General features: G+C 39.9%; 1 protein-coding gene across 1 annotated transcript in view; it reads left to right on the top strand.

Moving 5' to 3' along the window:
- The first annotated feature begins 727 nt into the window (after positions 1-727).
- Positions 728-27286, top strand: part of edil3a (EGF-like repeats and discoidin I-like domains 3a) — a 109338-nt gene continuing 82779 nt past the window's right edge. The window contains exon 1 of the mRNA XM_083979727.1: positions 728-797. Coding sequence (XP_083835853.1) covers positions 734-797 — 64 coding nt within the window. The 5' untranslated portion in view covers positions 728-733. The remainder of the gene's footprint in view (positions 798-27286) is intronic.

The following is a 27286-nucleotide window of genomic DNA, read 5'->3' as shown; positions in this document are numbered from 1 at the left end:
GCGCATCCCCCCGATGAGACTGTCCTGGAATCTCTGTCCACACAACATAACCGGATTGTGAAGCAATTGTACTTTCAAAGCAAAACTTAAAACATATCATTACTATTTTTCACTGGTAAGGAAAAATCGATCTGAAACACTATCTTACATAAGCCCGCAGGGATGTGACATTGCAATGTGTACTTTTTCGAAAGACAGTAAGGAAGGTAGTTTTAGACCACAAAAACAATAAAATGTGCTGTGTTTTGAATTGAAATCGATTAAATAACCGGCCTTATTTTGGAAATCCAGGCAGGAAGCGGCGTCCCATCTGACTCCTGCTGGCTTCACAGGAGTAGTCCGGGAGCTTTTGAGCGCACACGTCGCTCCCATCACTACATCGCACCACTGCGGTAGGAGCGAGGGAAGGCAGCAACAGCAACAGCAGCAGCAGCAGCAGCAGCAGAGAGAAAGCGAGAGACCCGGCAGACACAGTTCACTTGTTCCTGTCCAGGAGGCGAGTGCCTCTCTCTGCCGACTTCATCTCAGAGGAGGACTTTACCTGACCAGGACGGATAACAACTGCTCTCGGGGCAACACCACAGCCCAGAGAGAGCCAAGGCGGGGAGAACTTTTGGCTATTCCTCCGCAAATTGTTTCTTTTTCTTTTTTTCTTTTTTTCTTCCCCCCCTGCGCAACCTTGGAAGTCAGACCTGTTCGTCGTTAAAGAGAGCGAGAGAGATAGAGAGAGAGGATGGGACCGCTACTCCTTCTCATCGCCCTGTGCGTGAGCGCCGTTGTCCCGCAGCATTTGGAAGGTGAGTGAGTGGGGAAAAGTGACAGGCTGTCAAAACATTTATTATTTATTTTCATTTTTTTTATTTCCTCACGATCAGCTCATTGTCAGCGTGGGAGTAGTACCGAACCACAAACTGATGGACCGTTGATCGGGGCATGTCTTCACACTGAAAGTGACCAAGTGAATAGATTACTAATGTGCGTCCATGGAGAGAGGCTTTGCAGAACAGCCTCCGAGCAGTGTGTCGGCACGTTTTGGTAGAAAAAAACTACCGCTTGCAATACGCCAGCGACTCTTAGTTAATTGGTTGTGTTTAAAAGACACTTGTTTGAGTAGATAAATCGCGTTTTTACGATTGTTACTGTGTGTAATTTCCTCTATGAAGCGGAAAATCATTCCGTGCATCAGGCGCGCACAGTTAAGCTAGAGCTGTGTTCAGCTCCAGTATTTTGTGCGCCCTCGCAATGGTAATCTTCAGCTGTTTGCTTCGCTCCTCTCTGATGCTTCCACGTTAGAAAAAAAAGAGAATCTGTGCGTGAAGGTATGGCCCGGGCACGATTAAGATAGCATGGACGCTACTTTTCCCTCTTAAACAAACTGAATTATGCAAAAGTGGGCTTTATTTAGACCCAGATGCTATCACTAAGAGGAGATATGTTAGAGTGCCTCCTGCATTAGTTGCATAGCAGCATTATTAGGATGACATCAGGAAAAGGTTAATTGTGCATTGTCCAGTGTTCTGTGTTGGCTCTGCAGAAACTGTCAGGATGCTTTATGAGAGGACAGTGGAAGGTGTGTAGCCTCACCTGACCAAATGAATTAGTATTCAAATCAGTTTACACCCTCCCCTCCTTTTCCCTTCCATTAGGCTTGTGATAGGGACATTTAAGGCTTATGCCCAGCTGTATATTTTCCGTGAACAGTACCTGTGGGATTTGTGTAAAGAAAGCAGTGTAGCCCTTGTTGAAGTGGGTCATGCCATGCTCCATGTCTCTATTCATTTAGCAACACACTTGCCTCAGGAGTCACACACGCCAGACAGACCTCAGTCTCTTCAGTGTGCCTCAAGCAGAGTTTCTAAGGCTCCCTAAGCCTTGCAGTGTCAACTCAGAGTCATACAAGACATAATACTCCCCGGTAGGCTGGCATAATAAATGCAGAGGAGACGCAGGGAGCCGTGGTGCTGCGGGTCGACTTGTTTCAAGGCTCAGTGAGTTAAAAATACACCCTGAACTAGTCCCCCAATTAATCATATCCCAGTTAAATTTGTGGTATTGTAAAGGGATATGTTCCAAAGCTGAGTACAGCTGTAACCCCATCCACAGCGAGGAGCTGGTTTGTGGAGGAGATGGAGGGGGGGTTAACAGCCTTTGATATGTATGTGGGCTTGCCCATAGCCATCATGGTCACCCTGGCAGCTATTTTAGCAACAATAACAACTTCATCAGTTTGACAGCAATTTTTGGAGGAAAACAAAAGAAAAAAAACACCCTAGAATCAGGCTGAAAATGGCATTTAAACACCCCGCCATAAAAGACAAAAGAGATAAGAGAGGTGCATTGTGTTGATTGGAAATGTTTTTGAATCCCTGAAAAGCTTCGCTCAACTTGCATGCATTCATTTCTCATTGCTCAAAGCTAGCAGATGTCTTTAGAGACAGCTACCAACAAACACTCTATTGAGGATGTCAGAGGGCACCTCTGTCCACTGAAACAAATTGATGGGGTAGAAGCATTCGCCTTCAGGTAAAACAGGCTGCATTGTTCCAAGTCAGTGTGCAATACATCACTTCCTCCGGCCGGTTACTGGTGCTGACGCTCACATATTGTTTGGGATCCTGCCTGTCCGCCTGGACAAAGCACATGACTGGGCTTGTGGGCCCTGCTGTATGGAAATGTAAGAAGCTTTTGTGCTTGTTTGGAGAGTCGGTTTTAATGAATTTTATGCATCTTAATTTTAGTCTCAGGCTTGTTATAATGGCTGTGCAATTAGAGCCTTTTAGGCAAATGGACAGCCATCTGGAGAGGCAATGTGATTGCCTGCTATTGGTGAATCATGATTAGTGTTAATATCGTTGGTCACTGTTAATTTTGCTCAAAGATTTTGCCGGCGTGACACAGTTGGAGAAGTTTGTCAAACACAAAACTGGTGAATGGTAGAATGATTATGGCTTCAGATGGACACGATCAGCTGCTCATCATGCTTGCACACTGTTGAGTTGTCAATTTAAAACTTGAGGGAAAGACTGACAGAAGGCTAATTCCCTGCTAGCAGAAATAGCATCTGGTACATTTGGGCAAACAATAGACCTGGCTGGGAATGTGAGGGATGCAAATGTTGGCTGGATATAATTTAATTCTGCTTGGGTTATCATGGAGCCATGGGACACCTTAGACACTGTAAACTCACATCCACTGCTTCTTTTCTACCACACTTTGTGCACAGTGGGCTGTAATTGTAATAGAACTGAATGTTTGTTCATATATTGATCATTGCAGATATAAAAATGTCTGATTTAAATTACTGAGTTGATTAATTGTTTAAAACAACATTTCCAAACAATTGCAGTTAAAGTTTCACATATGTGCTTGGGAAATTACAGTGGGTGCCTTCCACTATCTGTTGATATTTCATATGAATTTAGAATATAATTGGCAGATAAATAGATAATAAAAATATAACTTACTTGCAGCTCTACTTTTGGCATTTATAAAGTCCTTTTTTTCTTACCCTTTGAGATATGCATGAATGCACTATGATGTCAAGTTATTAAATTGTCCTTGGATTACCTTAAAGTAAAACCAAGGACAGAAAAAAAAAATTGACCTTTGGTTTTCAACAGACTCGAGGTATTAATGGAAGGTGTTCTCCATAAATACGTGCAGATTCAGATGATTGCAATCTGTCTAAAAGCTCATTACATTCATTGGCCACTGAAGGTTATGGTTGATGTAGTGGTGACTTTTAATAGCAATGGCTTGCAACCCTACCTCGACAGTGCCCTTCAGTCTGCTTTTGAATGGCACAGTCTTCAATCAGTGGAAGAGAAAGGTCACACCTCTGTCAGATCAGCAGCAATGATAAGCAATGGAATCAAATCAACTCAATCTATAGGTAACAATTTACGCATAAGGAAATAAGACATGGGGAATCAGAGGATAGCAATCAGTATTTCCAACAAAGCATTCCTCTGCTGCTGTGATGACATTGGCTACTGTCTTTTTATTTTTCGTGTTTGCGGGACTTGATTGTGCTGTTCATTGTCAGCTCAGATGTTCCCTAATCCCATTAATACTTGAAGGGGAGTTGACAAGTTAATGGATACAGTGCTATTTGTCTCCGCTGTAGTAGGGCCTCTGTTGTCCTGCCTACATTCCATGCTTGACTCATTGGGAGGACACCAGAGGGACAGTTATAGAGGTTGCAAGGACACGCGTTAAGGAAGTGCTTACTATAGAACTTTAATATGGCCCTGAGATGAGGATTAGCAGCATAGTGGTAAAATGAGTTGTTTGGGCTGACATACACTCATATAAGCTTTCAGATAGAGACAAAATGAATGTGTCACTCTTGTTGTGTTATGTGTTTGTACTCATCTAGGTGACTTGACACCCATCAATTCAACATTTGTACATCAGAGAGTGAAAAACACATCATACAGAACACAAAGACTAATCAGCAGTAAAAAAAAAAAAAAAAAAAAAAAATTGCCTCTTTTCACAAGAAGCTTTGCCTGTTTTCCCCTAATCCTTAAATCAATATCTGATGTTTCTATTCACAAAACTCTGGAAACATTGATTCTGAATTTTCCCAGCCATGTTAAAGGTCTGTGGTTTACTAAAAGATGCATGTAACATTATCAAGGAAGCCCGTCTTTAAGCAGTGATTCTATTATAATAGAATTACAAAAAAAAAAAAAAAAAAACAGTGTCAAAAAATTCTGACTCTGCGCCAGTAAAAAAAAAAAAAGGAAAAAGAACAGAAGAATAAGCGAGCCTTATAAGAGCCTTCTGAAACAGAAAAACATCTTGTGAATATTTTGTTTGTAGTGTCAGGTCATACTGAGTGTACTTCACTTTTTCCGCTGAGAACATGCAGAAGCCCATCTTTTAATATTTTGAGCATTCAGAAGACCACATGCTGTTTTTAAGTAATCCCACTGGGTCACGGTTAATGACTCAACTTTTGGAGGCACAAGTGGGCCCACAGAGCAAGCCCACAGTGTATGTGTGTGGCAAAAACAGAATGGCAGATAATGAAGTTGTGCGATGTCTTGTAACATACTATTTGGCGCTGCTCAGGAGTTTGCTGAGGCTCATTACTCTCTTGACTCAGATATTTTTCTAAGAAATATAAAATAAAGAGAAAAAGGCATTCAGAGAGAACACATTTAAACCAAAGTAGATGATCAATATTTAACATTATGCAATAGCCAGCAAGTAGAGTGTTTAAATACAGGTATAGTAGAGGACAGTACTATTCAACATTATACTGAACAGTTGCTGTTCAGCCATGCTGTCATTCTGTGGCAGTACTGTGGTTTAACTGACTAATAGTCATGATGAACATAAAAACCAGCATCCTGCAGGAAATTGTTTCCCACATGGGGTGTTGAAATAAAGTTTTGATGAATTCAACTTCTGGCATTGCACAGGATTATTTGAAATTCATATTGATATCAGGAAGCCAAAGCTAATGATTACACAGTTACTCAACTGGCAGGAGTGGCAGCTCTGTGGAGCACATTTTAATTTGCTCACAGTATACTGTATGCTTCCAGCTGCACCTGAGGAATGTAGCTGAAATTGCTCTCAAATTATTGTAACATTTCATTAATATATTATATGATATGATTATATGCATTTATCGCAGTATGCTGTTGCTTATTACAAAAGGTCAGAGTAGTCAAGTCAATTTTATATCCAGCATATGATGTATTATATTCATATATGCTATTCATAGGTAGGGATGGGTATCGTTTGCATTTTCATCGATTCCGATTCCTATTTCGAATCCTCATTTCGATTCCGATTCTTTTCGATTACCGATTCCGATACCAATATTAATAAGAAAGTAAATAAATACAATATATCAAGAATAAAAATGTTATTTGAAAATTGGACAAACCAACACTGTTGCCTCTTAACAATAAGTCAATGTCCGTACAGTTCTATAGATGTTAACACTTGCTGCTTCATTATTTTACTTGAAATCTGCTGCTGTCTGATACACACACATACACATCACTCTCTGACAAGAAAACTGTCCCATCATGCTGTCCAAACAGCATTCAGATGTATGTGACTTGTCTGCTTATCTGTTTTTGTATCACGTTACTAACCTTTGCCGGCGTCGGACTCCGAGTTCGTCATGTTGCTGTCCGCCGGATCTTTTTTCAGCCATCGTTCAAAGACGCCACAGTCCCTCACATTTACTCCGTGAGTTACAGTAATAAATGCTTGGCCATGTTAGTCGTGCATCCCCCCTTGCAAGAATTGTCTCTCTCTCACAGGTGTTGCAAGTCGCCAATCCGTCTGTCTTCTTTGTATAACTGAACCACACTTTTGACCGTTTCTGTTTAGCGCCTCTTCCCTCCATTTTCTTTGTTTAGTCACAGTACAAGCCGCGGATGTGACATAGTAGTACACTCATCATCCACACAGGTCCTTGCGGATAATAAAAAAAGGTTCTTGCAGATAATTTACACTGCTCACTCAGAGCGCGGGGAGGAGAAAAAAAACTGCCAGGAATCGAAATAAAAAATCGAAATGCGCATTTTTAAACGATTCTCGAATCCTGGGATTTCGGTTTGGTACCCATTCATAAGTGATGTAAAAGAGTAAAACCCCTCAAGATCTTTATCCTATATGCTAAATCAATATCAAGCTTTCTACAGTATAAAATGATATTTGTGGTACTCAGAGTTTATTTTGCTAAATACACTCCTTCATCAAATTTTGTGTTTTTATCGTGTATTCATTCAATTCTGAACGAGCACTTAATCAAAGAAATGCAGATCAGAAACTCAGCGAGAGTCCAGCAATCTCCAATGTTTTTCATGCGTGCTCATGAAATGGGGAAACACACGTTTCATCATTTACTTTTCTTGTTAGCTCTTGTTGCAGTGGAATTATTGTGAAGGAGCCAAAATCACTCATTTTGGGAATCAGCATGAGATATTGCAGTTTGATGGAAAACAGCTGATATCTGTCAATATTATACTTGTGTACTTTCCATATAAATTTTCAACCGCTTTTAAAGTATGGGCTGGCTGCAGCAGATATGTTTACTGCCTGCAGTCAGTGCTAACAATGGGGCTTTATTGTGTAAATTAATCTCCTCCTGCCTCTTTAATTCCTTTGATTTTTAAACACCTGGCTCGTTGAATGTGAAGTGAGTCAACCATGAGATATTAGTCAGGCTTGTACGTGTGTGTGTTTAGGCAAGTAGTGGGGAGTGCAAAGATTACTGACAAGCATCAGGGAGGATTTTCCATGTATTCCTTGAGCGAGCTAAGAGCAATCCTTGTATTGTTTGTGGGAGTGGAAGCCGTGCACTCCTGACCCACCCATCTTGTCGGGAACTTGTCACAGCAGCATCAGCCATTCATTGTCTGCGTTGACCACGAGTGAAAGAGTCCACCTTACCACAGCAGATCAATAACCAGAATAAATTATTTTGGATTAGGTGTGGAACTGCAGCAGACTGTAAATCTGAGGAAGGGCTGAGCAGCTCGAGCTCAAGATTTACTATATGACCAAAGCTTTAAGACACTGAGATTAAAACTGAAATGTCATTTTTTCAAAGTTTAAAGCCTGAACATAGGGGGTGGATGATACACAGACCTTTGGATGTTTAAATGTTTTATCTTTACACAAAAAGCGATTTGCTGACACATTTGCGATGTAATATCTGCTCTGTGTGAGGATATAAAATCTCTTTTATGTTCAGTCTTTGAACACTTGCTTGTAATTTACTGTATAGTTTTTGTGTGAAACTCTCAATATTAGCAGTTTCAGGTGCGTGCAGGCCATTTAGACTTTTGCTTTATAATGGCTGGAGATTTGGTGAGGTATTTTCTCAAATGAAGACTTCTGCTTGTATTTATTGGACAAGCATTGCTTTAGTTGTTGCAGAATGAAGATTAATCCGGTTTGATGGAGTTGCATGACGAGTTGTGCATTGCTTTTGCATTATTCAAGTGTTTCCGTTGGGCCCTGAAATCACAACTGCTTTTTCAATGCAGTTAACTTCTCTGAGATCAGATTGGTGAAGGTGCAAGTTGTTACTTACAACAAGCCCTGAGGAGATGTGGACTACTCATTCCTATTCAAGAGGCACTTACAAATCATGAGCCCTATCTAACAGTCTACTCACCAGGGTTATAAAATTAAATTGAATCATTAACCCTTTATCTTTTGCATGAATGTACAATAAACAATGCTGCAGAAGCTAGCTTAAAGACACATGTTCATCAAAATTAATTAAAAATCCTCTCCTTTTCACAACCAAAGTTCAAAACCATGACTTTATTTCATCAGGTGGCATCTGTTCTCTCTATCTTCTTTCCTTTTATGTGCCGTTGAGATTATATCTGTCATTCCTCTCTCTTGCTTTGGTAAAAATATACAGTAGGATATACAGGCATGCTCTGAGGATTTGTTTGTCCTCTTCATCTCATTCATAGTTTACGGCATTTTAACATATATTTGGTTTTGTCAGTACCTGCACTGTGTGAGCTGAGTGCTTTACTGTGTTTGTGTGAGCACAGATGTATGGGTTTGTGTGCTTGAAGCTGGTGGAGGTAACCCAGAAATGTCATCATCACATAGTCTAAGCAGCGATTCTGGCTCTTATGCACAGTGTGAATGTGCAGTCATACTTCACTCATTTGCCAAAAAAACAAAACAACAACCCTTTATTTTTCATGTCAGCCTGCCTGCTTTTATGCTAAATTGTGCTGAATTCCAGCAAGGGGGTGTTTTTGCAGAGTGATTGATTGAGAACAAGAGAGACTGTATCAGTTAAAAGGAACGGTAAAAGAATGTTCTTGATATGTTCTTTGATCAGCACATGGCCGCCAGTTTCCACTGAGAACCTGTGCTTCAATACAAATGTGAGCTGGACCGATTGCCAAGCACTTTTCAAAAGGGTTATTTGAGGTAATGGCACTATGCTATCCATTGAGAACTGAAGAGCATTTTTTTAAAGTGGAATATCACCCGTCCAGATGTTTTAGATTACCCTTGGGGTGGCTAACACGAGACAGGGGGACACTGCAATGGAGAGAGAGAGAGAGAGAGAGCTGAGAGCGAAATCCATTTTAATGTGAAGTTCACTGAACAGCAACCACTCACCTTCAAACTTCAAAGTGTCACCCATTAGACAACTGAGAAAGGATCATCTTCTCCACTGTGTAATTGTAGTCCATTGTCACTCATAAAAAGGGCAAGAGTTGCAGCAAGTTGCGCCATTTTGGTTATTTATACAGGTACAGGTATATAACACTGACGATCAGATGACTTCTTTTTAAGGCCAATCATACCCCAACTGAAAGCCTTGAAACTTGGGATATGTGAGGTGAAGTTCCTCTGGGTCTGAGGCTGCGACAAGTGACAGGGAAGCCCGAGATGAGCTCTGAATGACAGAGACTGACTAAGAACAGCGTGATCGCTGAACTTCCTGACTGGCTGACAGGAAGAAGAGGAATTCAGCTTAATGCCAACAAGCAGTGATGTGGTTCAACTCTGGACACTGTTCAGCCTGTGTTGCTTTTTCTCTTTAGCTCGTTAATAGAAACCAATGACAACCTGACAGTCACTGTAGCCAGTTCTATAGGCTGTATCATTGTCTTTTTACAGGGACATCAGTTAAAACAATAGATTGGAGGGATTATTATGATGAAAAATGGGCTAAATAGCTAATAAGAGCTGATTATATTAAGATAATGTCTGTGGGTACACATTTATCACAAACTAAACAGTGCCGACAGTGCTGACGTACAGTATATGTGTCAGCCTATGTGTCAGCCTATGTCTTTCCTGTCTGGAGAGCAAAACCTACAAGAGAAGGCCGACACACTGGCGATGAGACACCTCTACTCTGCAAACATTGCAGCATGCTGCATATGTGATACAGATAATTGCTTGTCTCATTAAATTCATCACTCCCTGCCACTGATCCTAACATTTGCCTCAAGTGGTTGATCCACCCATCCAGCAGCTTCCTACAGTATATCCACCTGTCTCATTCAGGAGCACAGCCAGCCCCAGCATGCATTGGGCATGAGTCACTGTGCACCCTGGAAACACTGTCTGTCTAAGGAACTGCAAGTTTGATACGTGTCCTCATCACCACTGGTTTTGTTATTCCGAGTGCCTACTTGTTATTTACTGTTACATGAAAATGAAAAGGATCCGTCCGTGACCCACACTTTCAACCTTATCTTTCACTTGTTTGCAAGTTTTATTATCAGAAATATTTCTCAGCTTAGTTTGTTTCCATGCTGTACATCCACGTTAGTTCCACTGATATCTGTCACCATGCTCAACTTGTTTTACTTCTCTTTGCTTCCAGACCAGATAGTTTGACAGTTTGGTTTCTCTATAATTCACCACTGTTTGAGGTATATGAAATATTTACCATGTGATCTTTTTTTCTAACCCACCACAGCTGGTCTAGTAGGTGTAGGTGTGCTCCACTGCAGCTGTGTATGCGGCACTCGTAAATCTGTGAAGAGTGTGACAAGTTAAATTAGCAGCTGAGGAAGTTCAGACGTTTAAATCACAAAGTGTATTTTTAACCAGGTTCAGTCTCTCTTTGTATCTCTCTCCAGCTCACACACACAAAGTCTAGAAGTTATAATTATAACACATCAGACGATGGCTGCTGCTGCTGCTGCTGCCTGCTGGTACAGTAAGAAAGGTTGTGCCCTCTCTGTGTATTGGACTCATGTGGAGCTTTCACTGATGCTGTCACGCAGTTTTTCATTTCCAATATGTATGTAAGGAGTAAGTGCGTGATAGTTTATTTATGTTCTCCAGGTCAGTAGTTTTGCTTCTACCACTGAAATGAACTGAGAGGTTATTTAAATGGCCCGCAAAATGATCACTGTGAAGTAGCTACAGTGTTATAGGTTGACGCTTAGTAATCGCCCATGACTGTACATTATCACTGATAAAGCCACTGTCCACTGAGCCTGTCTTGCTCAGCAACAAGGCTGTCTGAGTAAGTAGCTCCTGCTACATGAAATTCACTGACCAAAGGGTAAACAGGATGAAAAAATTCAATTTGCTAAGGTCTGCCCTCTTCGGCACACACAATACACAGCTTAAGCCTGCAGGAGTGGAGCATAGTATAAATAAAGTGGAACAAGGATCAGAAGATATTTTGTAACTACTTCTTTATGTTCTTCTAACATGCATTATATTTAGTGCTGTGCAACTTCACTTTTTCACAGTTTTAACTGGAGGGGCAACCTCTTCAAAGAAACCATAGTAGCGTCTGAAAAACCTGCTATGTAGTGAGACAGTGAACAGCGGTGCCGTGTTTGTTAGCTCTGTAGGTTAAGCCTTAATCTAACTGGGGATAACAGCTGTTATGAAGGTGTGATGGATCACATTTATTGCGGCGACAGGAATTTTAATACCAGCTATTACTAGCTTAAAGCCTCTGGGTAAGAGGAAGAGTAACCAGAAGCACCCTCATGTATTGATTGACAGCTGTGAGCTCCCACCCCTTTTCTTGGCATTTTCTGATTGGTTAAAAGGGCAAGGGTGACTCAGAAAATTCAGATGGAAATATCTCTGCACTGCTGTCTGGCTGGTAGAAGAGTCTGTTTCACAGATGTGTTTAATATAAATTCTCCACATTAAGGTGTGTTTTGGAGCACATTTACACCAAAAAAAAAAACTTACTCAAAAGGAATTGCTCAACATTTTAGGGAAATTGGTTTATTCACTTTGTTGACAAGTATTCGCTAAGAAGACGAATAAATTCTCCAAACCTATTTCTTCAGTGTGTAGATAGTTATGGCTTTTGCAAACATAAGCCAAGCCAGCAAAGTTAAACACAGTCCAGCACATAGCCTCCTGTAAAAATGCAAATTTCTATATTTGTTTTTACTATTTCTGTATGGATTGAGCAAACAAGTTATAATAATGTGGTAAATACAAAGCCAGACCAGCTACTCCCCCGTGCTAGTCTTTATACAGCGCTAACTGGCTGCCAGCCATTTACCATGCCCTACATTGAAGAGACAGGTACAAGTGGCATTGATCCTCTATTGTATCTCTTGACAAGAAAACTATGCAAGCATATCCTGCACAAATGTTTCCTTCAATATCATGATCAAAAAAAGCAAAAAAGGGAAATGTTCAATTATATGCTATTGTTGGATTTATCAAACTTAGGATTTTGAATCTGTGTATCCCTGTCTATTCCACACTCTCGCAAAACACATGGCAAAAAGACTAAACATTTGAATTTGCCGTACTAGTGTATCCTTTGTGAAATCCGAATGAGAGGCTTGCTCAGTCACAGAGTGCATTTGTGTGGCATAATTTCCCTTTCATCCAAAATGCCACATGGAAAACATCCTGACAACAAGAGAGCTAATGAGGTAAACATTTAACAAACAGGGTCACAGAAATGCCTTCATGTGCTGCTGAATATGCATTAATCCTGTGAATTAGTGACACAGTTTTCGACTAAAATGCATTTTCCCTTTGCCCATTTTCTCTCCCCTCGCCCATTAATCTGCAGTGGCATCACAGACACCTTCCTCTTCAGTGCTTACTGTGAAGATTCTGAGGAGATGTGAGCTCTACTTCTTTATACATGTTTGATGAATCTCTTTATGCTACTTCTGGGATACGAGCATGAATGTGGGAGATCTTGTCTGGAGAAAAAAAAGAAAAAGAAAAGATACAAAAGATGGGAGGTGTCCAAGTTTGTAATGAGGCTAGCGAGGCTCTCCTGGCTCACGAGCAAACTAGGGCATCTGTAATGAGCGTGCAGAGAAATGTGGTGGGGAGGGGCGAGAGAAAACAGAGAGAGGCATGTCGCAGACTTGAACTGAGCCACAAGCTGTAACATCAGCTGTCCAGTGGACATCAGGAGGAAGAATGTGTCAATCACATCTCTTACTCTACCGGAGATACCAAAAGAATGTGATAAATCCCCCATGACATAAATGTGTCTCTCCAGAAACTTTTAACAGGGCTTATAAAATTTCACAAGAGTTTTGGATAGATTATGCAGGATCCAACAGTGCTCGTCAGTGGTATAAAACACAGAAGAAAGAGAAGAAAGAATCATTTTGTGCATGTACGCTTTATTTAAAGGCTTACAATTTGTTGAACAGTTTGCACTGACATGTACTTGTCTTTTGTGAATTCACATTAGTCCTTTACACTGCTGAATATTTACTGTACCTATAGATAACAACAATAGCAGCTCAAGACATATATATACGTATATACACACACATATATATACGTATATAGTGAATATATTGTGAATCCAGTATTATGCTGATTAAACCAATAAAGCTATGTTGGCTGTTAATGAGCAAGAACTTGAAATTGGCTGTTTATGAATTACATTAATTAACTCCATCCATCTAATGGCCTTGATGCTATGCGTCTCTCCCAGGATGTGAATTATAACAGTGCAAGGAGTCAGACACTATTTGTTTTGTGTTTTTTGGAATGAGTGGTCTGATGATGTGTTTATGTTTGGATTTTAAATGTAGCTGAATAAGTGTACTTTTTAAATAGAATTTTATGAACTTACTTAAAATACCGCTGCAATCATTACCGTACTCTACTTTATATATCATTGCATCTGTCATCTCTCATTTCTTCATGAGGCTATGGAGGAGTCATACCCATCAACTGGGTATTCTAACCACACTTTACCCATGCAACATAAACAGTGTAATCATGAATAAATCCTCTATGCCATGGTCCTGCAGGGACAGTAATACTACCCCCGCAGTTCACTTGCCCCTGTGCAGTTTTTATCCGTAACCTGCTGAGACTGTCACATAAAATAAATGGCTTTACTAAGGACGGTCAAAGGTGAGCTAACTTATGCCTCAGCTTGGTGTTGTGGTCAGAGACTTGGGTGATAGTAAATTTTATTGAGCCTGCAATGTCATGGCAGGGATGCTGTATATGAAAGAAAGACGCTCATGTACCTTTTATTGTGTTGGATCTGCATTGTTGGACCACCTAGGCTTTTCCCTGTGGAGATTGGGTGCCAAGTGCAATTTTAACTATGTATTAAGCGTTTATGAAAGGGGCATGATGTAAGCAGGGGATAATTATCCCTGTAACATTTATATTAGGTGTTGCTGTTGGATCTTATTGTGTTTTATCATGCTGCATAATGGCAATGTGGTGTAATGTCATATTTAATCACCTTAATCCTATCTTTTTCTCACCTTGTATGTCAACACAGTTTTTTGTACCTTTGCACATTCTTATTCCACAGAGACTTCATGCTTACAGCCTACATGGCTAACGGTCTCACCTTTGGAAAGCTAGAGTCCTTGGTCCCAGGTCGCTGCAAAATCCCGTGAACCCTTCAGGCCCTGGGCTGAGTGCATTATCGCTTCCCCTGGCCCATGATGAGGAGAGGTATCGATCTTATCCTCAGACAAAAGCCCTCTGTGCACCTCTGTAGGACTTAGAGTTGGCTGAGACAGGATGCACGTAATGAGAGCAATAGAGGGCAGAATAGGAGACCAACTTATTCCTAACAAGGATGGAGACCTTTACACTACAGAAAGGAAAGAAGCTAGCTGAGCATTTTCCCTCCGTCTTTTCTTTTTTGTTTTGTTTTTATTTAACCCCTCCCTTCAAGGAGCTCAGATCTTTTTTTTTTCTCTCTGAGCACAGTTTAGGTCTTAACCACACCATGCACTGTTGCCTTGGTGGTCTTATCTGGGCTTTAAGGCTCCCATGGGAGTGTATCTCAACACAGACTGTCTGAAAAGTAAATTTAGTTTGGTTTCGGTATGAAGTCAGAGGAGCATTGGAGGTGGTCTTAAACGATTAAAAGCATTTCTTAGAGAAAGTGGTTTGGAGTTCACCTCCACTTCTTTGAGTGCCATGGTCCGAGGGTTTTGTGGCAACAGAAGTTGCTTTTATGACAAGAACACCAAAGACAGGACTGTGTGTGCTTGCACTGTGTGTGCAAGCCTTTGAGGTGAAGATGACTCTGGGTGAAGCCTTCAGCCTCAGAGTGACCAAAGCGCAACCACAGCATACTGATTAAATGTGCCGATCATGGGCTGTGACAGCTGGAGGTTTTTGGTAAGCTTGCCCTCTGGCCTCTGCTTACTTCGTAATGTATGGCACTGCGGACCAGTAATGGAGTTGACTCAAAAGTTTTTTCCACGTCCAACAACAGATGAATCACATGGACTTGGTTAGCTTAGTTTATCTGAAAGATCAGGGGCAGTCCAGAAATTGGTATACAAGTACCTTCTACAGTCCACTGTTGGACATACTGTTTGTATAGCTTGTTTAATCTACACAGAGAGACTGAAACCAAAGACCTACTCCCGACATTGCAGGGCTTAATTTTACAAAACCAATATAATAGTGTCTTTCATTTGGCACTCTGGTCACTGATCCCTCAAAGGTCAGCACTGTCAAGTCGGAGCACTTGGTCAGCATCTTGAATTTGTAAGTCAAAGATGACCAAAATGGATCTCTCTCTACAAAAGCAGACATGGGCGCAAAATGACTGAATTCCACTGCAATGAAAAGACTTCAGTCTGAAATGTCCTTTGTAAATAGATTTCGATCTGTTTGAAATAAGAAAATCAGTGGTTGTGCATCTGTAAACACTAATACTGAGCTTTTCTGCCTCAGTTCCACTTGCTCTAGAAATCGGTTTTAACTCAACAAGGGAGGGTGAGTTTAAAGAACTGCTCTCAACAACTGACTGACCTCTCGGGAGCACCCAAAGTTTATTTCATCTCCAAATGTCCCTGCAACCAAGACCTACATCTCTTGTTTCTGGACAAGGTCCTCCCAAAAGCTTTCAGGTTTAGCTGCCAGCACGCTTTCTGTTATCAATACCCGTTTCATCCATTTGATGTGCTTTTCAAATCTCTGTATTCCTAACTCTGCATGGTCATTTTCCCCCCTTTTGTGTGTCTTTATAGAGCTGTTTCTGAACAGCAGACTGTCTAAGTGTCGGGTTCACTGCGACCACACTGTCCGTCTTTCTACTCCTCCATGGATGTTTAGCATTTTCAGCCCTCTCTAAACATCTTTTCTCTCTTCTTTGCTTTCCCCTCCCTGAGGCCAAAGCGAGCTTATTCCCTCCAGCTATTACATCCAATTAGGAGGAGGGAGAGTTTCACCCCTCCTCTCTTTTCCACACTAACAATGTGGAATACACTGGAATGAGTCAGGGTTTTCTTGTCTTTGATGAGAACAAATACACTTCAGATGCACACTTGGCAAGGAAACAAAGATGCAGTTTATGCTTTTATTATTATAAATTAAATTATTTTTAAGTTTGGATTTTTTTGTCAATTGGTGAACAATGAGCTACACAAGACGTGATCGCTTGATGTGGACTGATCGGCGCCTTTCATTTCAGCCGTTCTCTTGGATTTCAGAAATTGGTTATGTACAATAACAGAATAGAAAAACATGCATATACAGAAGCTTTGAGACAGACCACAATGGTTTTATTTTTAAGCCCGGTTCCTAGAGCACTTTTTCCAACCTTCCCATGAACAGTATCAGCTCTTCTATTACTAAGCTGTGTCGGTTATGCTGAATTACAGTTATGCGGTTTACCCATGTTTTTTCTTACTTCTATTGAACATGTGTATGAGCTAAATCTCTGTGTTAGCAATTCCTCTGTGTTCAAAGGCCCTTGAGTGGAATATAAAGCAGGGCTGCCTATTATAGACTATTCATTATGACGTTAAACACCTCTTTCTTTTGTAAATTCCCTGGCCTACAAAAGACCTTAACATCCAACAGTCTTCTCTTGATGAAAATATCTCAAGTACACCTAAGAAATCAAAAAAGCTCTGACTCATAGCATCAGTGTGATTACGGTATTGATGAGAAAAAAATGAATGAAAACATGGCTGTTTTCAGTGTTTGTGATACTGTTAAGTGTCAAGTAGCAAAGTGAGAGACACCACATAACAGGTGGCAATTCTAGTGTGTTTGCATTAAGTGCTTCTAGTATAACAAGTTATAGGGCTGCAGCATGTTTGGCTAAAAGTTTGGTGTATAATCATGTTTTTAAATGTGATGAAATTAGATAATCTCTGCCATCTGATTCTGGTGTGTAGATGTTTTAAAATTTTTAGTTAAAGGTAGAGTCCTTAGGATTTTCCTAAAAAACTAAAAAATAGACTTGTACAAAATTAATACTGTACATAATCATCACCTATGGGCTCCCATCATGTGTGATGGTGACTTTATCTGCAGAGCTCTGCCCCTCTGCCTGTATTTTGATGTTTTGGTGTAGTCGGGATGTTTCTGACCGGGGAGTCGGTGTGTCTTCCCCAACCAATGCCAGAGTGCAGGTGTAGTTGGGCGTGTGGCACCGTGGGCTTGCATAAAACATAGGGAATGGATGTCATCAAGCTGGGAGAAATGGCGGATACACATTTACCAGCGAAGAAAAGGAAATACAGTCCAAGTGAGGCGCTGGAGCATCGGGCCCATACCCAGCCGTCGCCGGCAATGGGAGCCTCGAGGGCTCTGTCACAATGAGTAGGAGGGCTGCCGCCGTGAGCAGTGAGCGTGGGCCTAGGTGGAGCCGCAGTGGGTGCAAATCTTGGTGGTAGTAGCAAATATTCAAATTTGAAGGCTGAAGTGGAGAAGTGTTCCATGTAGGGTTGGGCGGTATACAGTAATAAGGTATACCGCGGTATCTTAAAATAGCAACGGTATCAGTTTCATTACCATCATTAAAAAAAATTGCAGTGCACTCATATAGGTGCCTGATGTATCTACTAAATATAATGTATTTTACTGACTAAATAATGACTGTCCAGCACCTATGTGTGTGGTTGAGTTTTCAATTTTACTCCAATAGTACAGTATAATGTTTTCCTTTCTGAAGATGTTTGATAAAGTTGATGGACATCATGTGACACCTCAGAGAAGAGAGAGAGGAAAAGACGGCAAGTCACACATACAGTGAGTTTGTCTTCAAGAAAAACACAACTTATGCATTAACCTTAGCTAGATTTGAAGCACCATGTTCATGTGTGTCTTGTAGGCTTGTGCTAATGTTTTTTTTTCTTGCCGAGACACACAAAGATGCTGCTACAGCTGAGCAGCGCCACATCCGTTGTGATCAGCTGATCGTGCTTCGATGATGGTTACATCTTCTAATATTGAGCGAGCTCATTCTATAAATACAAAGTGCAGCTAAACACCAGGCTAAAGAGAGAGGGACAGCAGAGCTCATCTGACAGCTTGTCTATGCAGCTGCAGGTGAACCGGCTGGAGAGAGCGCAGCGCTTTTTTTTTTCATTAGCAGCGCCATCCACATTTTCTTATAAGCTGTTTTTTGTTAATAAAAGTTGTTGATGTTGGTAAGATACATGTTTTGTTATTGTTTCAGTATTCTTATGTTGTGTTTGGTAGGGTATTCCCATTCTGAAAGACATTTTGGTGTTACATTCTGAGCTGTACAACATGATTTTTAATTGGCCATGGTAATACCGTATACTGCGGTAATCAACAGTATCAACATTTGGGGACCGCCCAACCCTATTTCCATGTGAACAGCAGTAGAACTGGGTCAGTCCTGAACTGTTGAGCCTGAGAGGAGGGACTCAATTTGAATGTTGCGTGTACAAATTTCACTGAACAAACTTACTTTGGTTTATCGATTTATTATGATCCAAAAGGGGTAAACTACTACACTTCTTGAAACAGCTTGAGCTGTGTGTTCTAGTACTCTGAAGCTTTTTTGCTTTTGTTTACTGATTGGCAGATCAGCAGCGATTGACTCATATGAGGGTGATGATGTAAGGTAATGATGACAGCATTCATTGTGATTTTTTTTCCTTTAAAATTGTGTCCATCTGTTTCCCTAATGTCCTGAGCTTGTACTACTGTAGTCTGTTGTTTCTTAGTTTTATATTTGAAAAGACAAAGAAAGTGTAACCAGAGGAACCATTGTTTTGATCTGACCTCTATCTGACCTTTATGTGACATTTTTTTTTCTTCTTTTGTTATCATGGCCTTTTCACTTTTTTGTGTTTTCTCCCTTTTTTCCATAATACAAAAAACACAATATGTTGAGATACAGCAACTTTTCACCCTTTACACCCCCGACTTTGCCGTGTTTAAGTAATAGGCTATATATCATATAATTCATAACATATGGGTGATATGATCATTTGAAAATTGGATGCAGAACACGTGCTAGAGAAAGAATATCTCCCCGCTTGCACACACACTGTCAAGCATATCAGCCTCTTTGCCAAGACATCTGGTCGTTGCTCATTAAACAGAGCAACAACTGTCATTTAGTTTGAAACTATTTCTGGAAGAATGGAAATAATTAATCTGCAAGTAGTTTCATTATCAGTCTATCTTTGAGTTTTCAGTCTGTTGCTGAAAATCATGGGATTTCAGTCACCAGCATAAGGGGTTTCATTTTATCGACACCACTTCTGTATTGTTGATGAAGCCTCCTATAGGGTATTGACAATCCATATTGACCATAGCACTATTGAAAACATATATTATTTGCTGACTCTTGGTTTTGCACACAGACACTTCGGAGCAGACTTGGAAAAAACGTATTGATTGTGTGTCGAGAACACAGTATGAATCAGGCTTCCGATATGTCTGCAGTCCGTATTGACCACATTACAAAAACAATTCCTCGTAGATGGTCTGAGCCAATGAGTTTTTCTTTATGTTATGCTTGGAATAGCAATGCGATGCTGTACTTGACTGAGCATCCCTTCCACAAACAATCACCTACACTATGCAGCCTGTAATACTATGGATTTTAAACAGTTGTATGGTTTCTATCATTTGACTCAGGCGCACTTGTGGAAAGGAAATTGCTGTAAGATCACTGATTCTTTTTGCCCAGATGATCAGATCAATATGTTAAATTCATGTTAAACTACGCATCACAGATTTCTGTCAATATACTAATGGTAGAAACCAAGGAAGGAGCAAAAACACTCCGTAATAACAAAGATAAATAATCAAGTATCATATATTTTATACATACATCCCATACATTCCATACAGTACTGTAGTCAAATGTGTTGCATTAAGGAGTGCACTCCTTTTCTGTGTTTGTTTTATTTACCACATGCCTAACTGATTAATGCATTTTATTCATTTTTATTCTACATCTGTAGAAACCACTGTTTTGATATTATGTAGCCTAACCTTTACTGTGGTATAAAGTGCACATTATTTGGCTGATTCTATTGCAGCCAATTTTATAATTCAATAAACTTATATCTGTACTTTAAAACATTAATCAACCATCACTGCTTTATGGAGCAGCGAGTGTATTCTCATTATAAACTGTGTTGGCAACTGCTGTTAAGCAACAAACCATACTGCAGTGGTGTCCATCAGGAGATTTTTTTTCATATTGTGCGTGCATCTGTCTTTTTCTGAACACTATAATCATATTGTTATTCTTAGTTTAATATCTTATAACATACTTCAAAAGAAGGTGTAAAACATCAACAGACCAAAAATTCCTTGTTCTCAGTCTTGAGTGTGATGTTTTGTCTTTTTTTTATCCAAATGTCAAGAGCCACTCTTCAATGGAAGACTTTACCCTGCACTCTTGCTCCAATGACAAAAAAGTACAATGAGAATGGATGGGTTATTTACATAGAGAGAGAGAGAGAGAGAGAGAGAGTGTTTACCACTCCACGTGATAAAAAAAAAGGGATGTGCTGCTGCACTTCCTTGTCATTAGTTGGAAGAACATCAACAATGCCTCTCTAATTATTGTTGGTATTGTGTTTGTGAGTCATTTCACAGTTAGCCTCCCACTCCATAGCTAGATGATTTATTTTAATGGTAATAAGCCCTGCTATGATGGAGCACACACTTTTAAGGGTGATGTTATGTGGGAGATGGATGTGCATTGAGCATCTGCTGGGGTTGGAGAGTGAGACTGAGCAGGCATGCATGTGTGTGTTTGTGTGTGGGTTGGGGGATACAAGGAAAGGTGATATCTGTAGTGCTAATGTAGCACATGTACACACATTGCCATATGTGCCACAGTACAGCTAACTAAATCCTCATTTGCAACAAGCCAGTTCAAACATTTATTTTCATTTTCTAGTCAGAAAAAGCAACAACAAAAAAGAAAGGAAAAGAGACTATACAAATTCTGACTGTTTATTGCCAGCTGGAATAAGTTCTGTAACTTTAAACAAACACACACAAACACATAATTTTCCCAAATATCGTGATTAGTGGCATCAAAACTTTGTGAGTGTAAAAGTAATTTTGCTGAGTCGTGTCACATAGTAATAGGTGAGCTTAGTCAGGATTACCATTTCATGCAGACTATTACAATTAATGTCATTCTTATTCTGCTTGGCAAGTTGATAGTGGTAATTAATACTGCTCATTTACGGCCGAAAACACATGGAACATTTTAAACTGTGACTTTAATCGCAAGATAATTAAATGCAGTTCTGTGGCAAATAAAAACTTGTTCTTGTGATAATTTATTGAATTTAGTGTTTTTCAAGCTACTGTATCCTGATTAAAACAACTCATAATTCCTGCTCACTGCCAGCCACTGCGGAAGAAACACAACACAAGAAACTCCAAACTAAAGTTTCACTGCTTGAGATTCATAACAAAAGACACTTGACAGACACAAACAGGATTTGTCAGCCCCAGAGAGTGGTGTCTGGGCTGCCAGCATTAGCACTGACAACCAACTGTCACTCTTGATGCTACACTGCTAAATGGGAATACAATCCATAACCCAAATTGTTCTTGACTTTGTCATGGGCCGACTGGCTGTTAAGGTAAGAGTGACGAGCTTTACAGAGCCATCATGTTGGTTGGAGCTCAATTCTCTTCCTGCCCATATAGTATAGGATGGGTGATCAGTTAAATCCAAACTATTCAATAAAAGAAGTTTACTGCTGGTAACAATGTAAGTTTGATAATTTACGTATGTTAATTCATTTTGGATATTTTGTGTTCACATCATTTGACTTATTTGCCAATAGAATATAGTCTGCGGTGGTGCTATTAGCAGTCTGCAACCTGTAACCTGTAATATTAGAATATTTGGTGATTGCGTCTCTAAAAAACACCCTACTAGATACAGTAATGTTTTTATCCAACAATGTCGTGGGCAACGGGTCATACAATACAATGCAATCATATCCTAATGATTAGCAAAAAGCCTGTTCCCGTAAATAGCTAAACATTAAAACTGTTACAAATCAACCACTAGGTCAATGTCCTCAAACACAACACAATATGGTATAAACACGCTGGCACCCACAGCTGTGTAATGGAGTGCTATCATAATTACAATTAAACCCATAACCCAATCATTGTGTTGACCCTTACAAATGTTGGCACATCAAAACAATACTTCTGTATTTATAGTGAAAGCCACACAGGGTTATAGGGTTAATGCTAATACCAGGGAAACAATATGAAAAAAGTACATTATTATTATATAATGTATCAAGCAACCTTGTCCCACTCAAAGCAATCCAGATGTATTTACCTCATCACCTAATGGACTATTATGTTTTAGAATTCCACATATTTATCTCTATAATGAATCTCAAAGATAAATCACACATCTACAAACATTCTGTGCAACTTTCACAGCATTAGCTTTGCTCTTTTCATTCACACGTTCTCATTCACATTATCTTTCACACAATCATATCATCACTTGGCTTCCCGTGATATTTATATTTTAAGCAGGTAGGAAGGAATGATAAAAAAGCCCAAACCCTTTTGGTCTCAGCAAGGGATTTTGGGAGAAAAGTAGATGCTCTGTTGTCTGTATGTACACTGTTGGAAAAATCATTTACTCTTACATTATTTGCTGTGGCACTCACAGCTGTCAAGAATTTAAGTAGGGCTGAGCTTTCACTTGTTAAAATTTAAGATTGCCACTTTAAAGAGAAAAACTGAATACAACCAGACCAGACTTTAAAACACTTTATTGTTAAACTCTTGCAGGGAATAGAGAACAGAGAATTCCTCCCATGTAAGTTGCAAGTGCAACTGATAAACTACTGGTTTGGCATCACAGTACAGTCCTGAAGGTACCTAATAAGTTGTTTGTGGTTAGATTTCCCTCCCACCCTCCTCTTCTTCCCCCCCTCTCCTTCTCTCTCTCCCTCTCCCTGCCATCTTCTCTGATTCCATTTCTAAGTGTCTGTCAGCTTGTGAAACTGTGATCACATGGTTTATCAGAGGTAATCCAAATGCACTTCACACACCCAATCACTTCAAGTGTGTCACTTTCTCCTTGGCACCTCATCCAAATATATCACATCTGCCATCAGCTGTATACATCTCCAAATCATGAGTGATGCATTAACAGAAATTGTGGTACAGTATGTGATGTGTCATTATGTCTCTGCCAGAGGAGGGCTCTTTATTTTCTAATTTTACTGAACTTCTAGTTCAGTTTTGTTGTAAATTGAAATTGATGTCAGAGGCTTGGCTAAGAAAATCTGTCTTTGATCACTGGCTATGATCTATGAAATGTTTCTGTTCTGTTAGTTCAACATCTTGAACAACTATCCTTCACTATATGCTGCTGTTAGCTATACATGACAACCACAGTATAACTATATACTGTATAACATGGTGTCTGTCTATTGAGGTCAAGCTCAGGTATTTATTACTTTCCCTAGTATCCCTCCTGATCTTCACAGTGAGGCAGATGCTATTGATCTATATTGGAACTAGATGGTTCTTGTGTTTGATGCACAGGGAACATGTATTGCAGCTTTCTGTCGCCCTGTGTCTCAGGAACAACACAACGCTGAAGATGCAATCTTATTATTGGAAAAGAGAGATGCGCTTTTGTCATCAACTCTGATACCTCACCAGTTCTTCTTAATTTCAGCTCTTTGGGCTGGCACTGTTCACTGCGGTGACAAGCCATTTAACTAGGGCTGTCAATCGATTAAAATGCTTTATTGCATGATTGTCCATAGTTAACTCACGATCAATTGTAAGTTAATCACATTTTTTTTTATCTGTTCTAAATGTAGCTAAACAGGGATACTTTTCAAATGTTAAAATACGTTTATCATCATGGGAGTGGACAGATGCAAATGTTTATTATTACTGCAAAAATCTGAAACAAGGACAAATACTGTCCAGAATATTCTGCACAATAACCTCTGAGGTGTCCATGCATCTCTGTTACAAACTATTCAGTGTGCTCTGCTTTTGGTGATGGGGGGAGGGCTCTCTGCATCAGCTGTGTGCTTGGCCAGCATGTGGAAATTGAGCATCGACATATTCCAGTGATAACTGGCTGTTTTCACTTGTTTAATTTTTCGACTAGTACAGTTCGCAACTTCGCATACGCACATGTTTGTTTTCACTTTGGTCGTAACGTTGCACCACTGGCAGAATGGCAGTGTCATGTTTCCATGACGACGGACCAGAAAAAAGACGCAGGCAGTTGGGGCAGATCTGGCCCCATTAACTTAACCACACCAGTATGTATGTACGTATGTATGTATGTATGTATGTATGTATGTATGTATGTATGTATGTATATATGTTCCTAAAGGCAACTTGAGGTACTGTAAGTATAAGGTGAAGGTCAGAAAAGGAAGTCAGAAAAACAGGAAATCCTGTTACCAGGAAAAACCTCACCCTGAAAACAAATATGCAACTGTAACAACTAGCTGGTCTTCTTGTATTAATTTAATTTATCATGTATGCTCAATTGTTTTACACACCATTTTAATTTCATAGCGACTAATAAAACCAAAGCGTTAGATCAGTTGAAGGTCACGCCATGTCAACCCACCACCCAGTATGAATTAAGTATTTTGCTATAAGCCCTTCAGTCTTTACTTCAAACAAGGTAATTAAGTTAAAAACTGCTGCTTCTGGTGACTGAAAAGACTGATTGCATGAACATATTTGTCATCTCATTCGTGAACTCTTTAATATGTGTTTTTTTTTATACATATGCAAGTGTATTCTTCACCCGGTGTGTGTGTGTGTGCGCATGTACTGCAGGTGTGTTTTGTACCTGTTCGTCCTGCGCACCAGCCCCTCTATCTCGGCTGAACACCTTGAGGTCATATCAGCCCTGTGCTGGGCAGGTTGGCTGCTTCCCATTTAGATTATGGATGGTTATTACTGCCTCCTGGCTGTCAGTCAGATTAAACCAATATGTCCCAGGATGGAGGCTTATCGTGCAACAGAGAGGACGTTCTCCTGTGAAGGAGGAGGGACCATTTAAATAAGTCATCTCCACAACCTTCCGTGTTTTACAAATTTATTAGTGCAGCCTCGAGTTGTAGCCATGTGTGAGCTATTTGTTGCACACAATAGGACAGTATGTTATATATTGTTCTTGTCTTCATCTCATAAACATTACATGTTGTTATAATAGGTTATATATCTATCTCTCTATATCAGTAACATTAGGACTATAACCACAAAATCACACTGTACATCACTTGTGACACTTGGCATTCCTGTAAAAACAATTCCAAGACTAATGTGCACACCTGCCTGTAATATGTTTTTATTTCTTTACAATTATTATTTTACACATCTCTTAATTCACCAGTCGTGTCCTATTTAGATTATAAGATCTCTTTTTTAGGGGGCCCCTGGTCAGGTCTCCTGGAAACAGAAAACAGTAAGAAGACATTTTTAGACATACTGTATCTAGCTAAAGAAGGATGCAATTATGCTACTTAAATATAACACATTAATGGATTACGCAAATTAATTTGTGCCTTGTCGCTTAGCAGAACACTTATGATATTAAATAATTGAGAAGATTAACTTAAGTTACTTCATATGAATGTGCCATCACGGCTCAAATGTGTGGGGATGGTTTGGTTTTCACTACTTTTTAATGATAGCCGTTAAACTAAACTGGCTACTTTTTTTATTTTTTATATGATGCAAGTTCACTTTAGTGGCAAATCACTTCAAGATCATTTTAGATCTGTTTAAAGTTCTACGGCTGAATAAACTACACTGGTTTAGCTTTGATGTCAGCTTTTATTGGGGTGGGAGATTTTAAGATCTGCTAGATTTGCAGGGTTTTATGAACAGAAACATTTTAATGCTCAAATATAGAACAAGGGCAAACAGTGATGTAAAATCACATTGCCAGGATCTGACTTCAATAATTTACACTTTTTTTCATTGCTGAGTGTGATACTTTGTTCTGGTGTGGGTTCCTGGCACAATATTTGCAGCATTTGCATCAGAATATTTGCCAAAGCAGTCTGTGAAGGCATTTATTGATTGACTGGGGTATCTTTATCCTGCATCCCCTCTACACACCATGGTTGTTAATGAATACAGTACTTGTAAACAGGATAATGGGATTTAGAAATAAAAATACTAAACAAGGTGGTGGTAAATGAAAACCGAGCACCTCTAGAGTATCCACATTTAAACTGAACCTTGGCTTCAACACAACTAAAAAAAATATATCCATACCTCAGTGTTAAAGTAGGTCACTTGGCAGAATCTGCACCATATGACTGCCCCAAAAACTACACATGCCTGCTCTGTGGTTAAGTCTGAATCAGGTTAGGCAAATTAAGCTATGGTTAGGAAAACGTCAGCGTCGCAGTTTCAAGAAGCCAGTGTTGTCAGCACCAGATGGGCCATGAACTGTGCACACGTGTCACAGTCACACACCTCGTTAGCCCAGCCATCCATCCCAACTTCTTCCTTAAGTGGTTTTGCTGTAACAGTGTCACATTATCTCTGCACTTGTTACATAGAGAGGACAGTAAGTACTGTGTGAGCGAACGACTGCCGTTCCTTAATAAGGACCGTCTGTAACACCCCTGATTAGCTCAGCACCAGTCACATTAAACCAGTTTTGGAACTACCTGGGCATTAATCCAGTACTAGTGACTGGATGATTGGTTCCATTTTTTTTCACTGTTTCTGTTGAGCCAAACACATTTTTCTTGTCAGACAGTGATAGATAATCAGCAACATTTATTTCCATGGGAAATAAGCCGCATGATGCATCTGGCAGTGGGTGTTTCAACTCATCTTGGGGACATCAACAAGTGAGACATAATTTTTTGCAGCCTAGCCCGTATTGTACAAATAACACTGGATTTTATTCACTCTTATGATTCACCATTGCAACACTTATAAACAAAACAAAACAAAAAACTTCCTTTTATGTATCTCCATCTTCTCTGCATGTGTATTTATGTGTGGGTGTGAATAGCTGTCAGCACTCAGAGGCATATGATGTTTTTTTCCCTCTCTTTCG

This window comes from Trachurus trachurus, assembly GCF_905171665.1.
Source record: "Trachurus trachurus genome assembly, chromosome: 9".
In the NCBI taxonomy this organism is placed as follows: domain Eukaryota; kingdom Metazoa; phylum Chordata; class Actinopteri; order Carangiformes; family Carangidae; genus Trachurus; species Trachurus trachurus.
The sequence above is the reverse complement of the archived record's forward strand: the minus strand, read 5'-3'. Positions and strand labels throughout refer to the sequence as shown.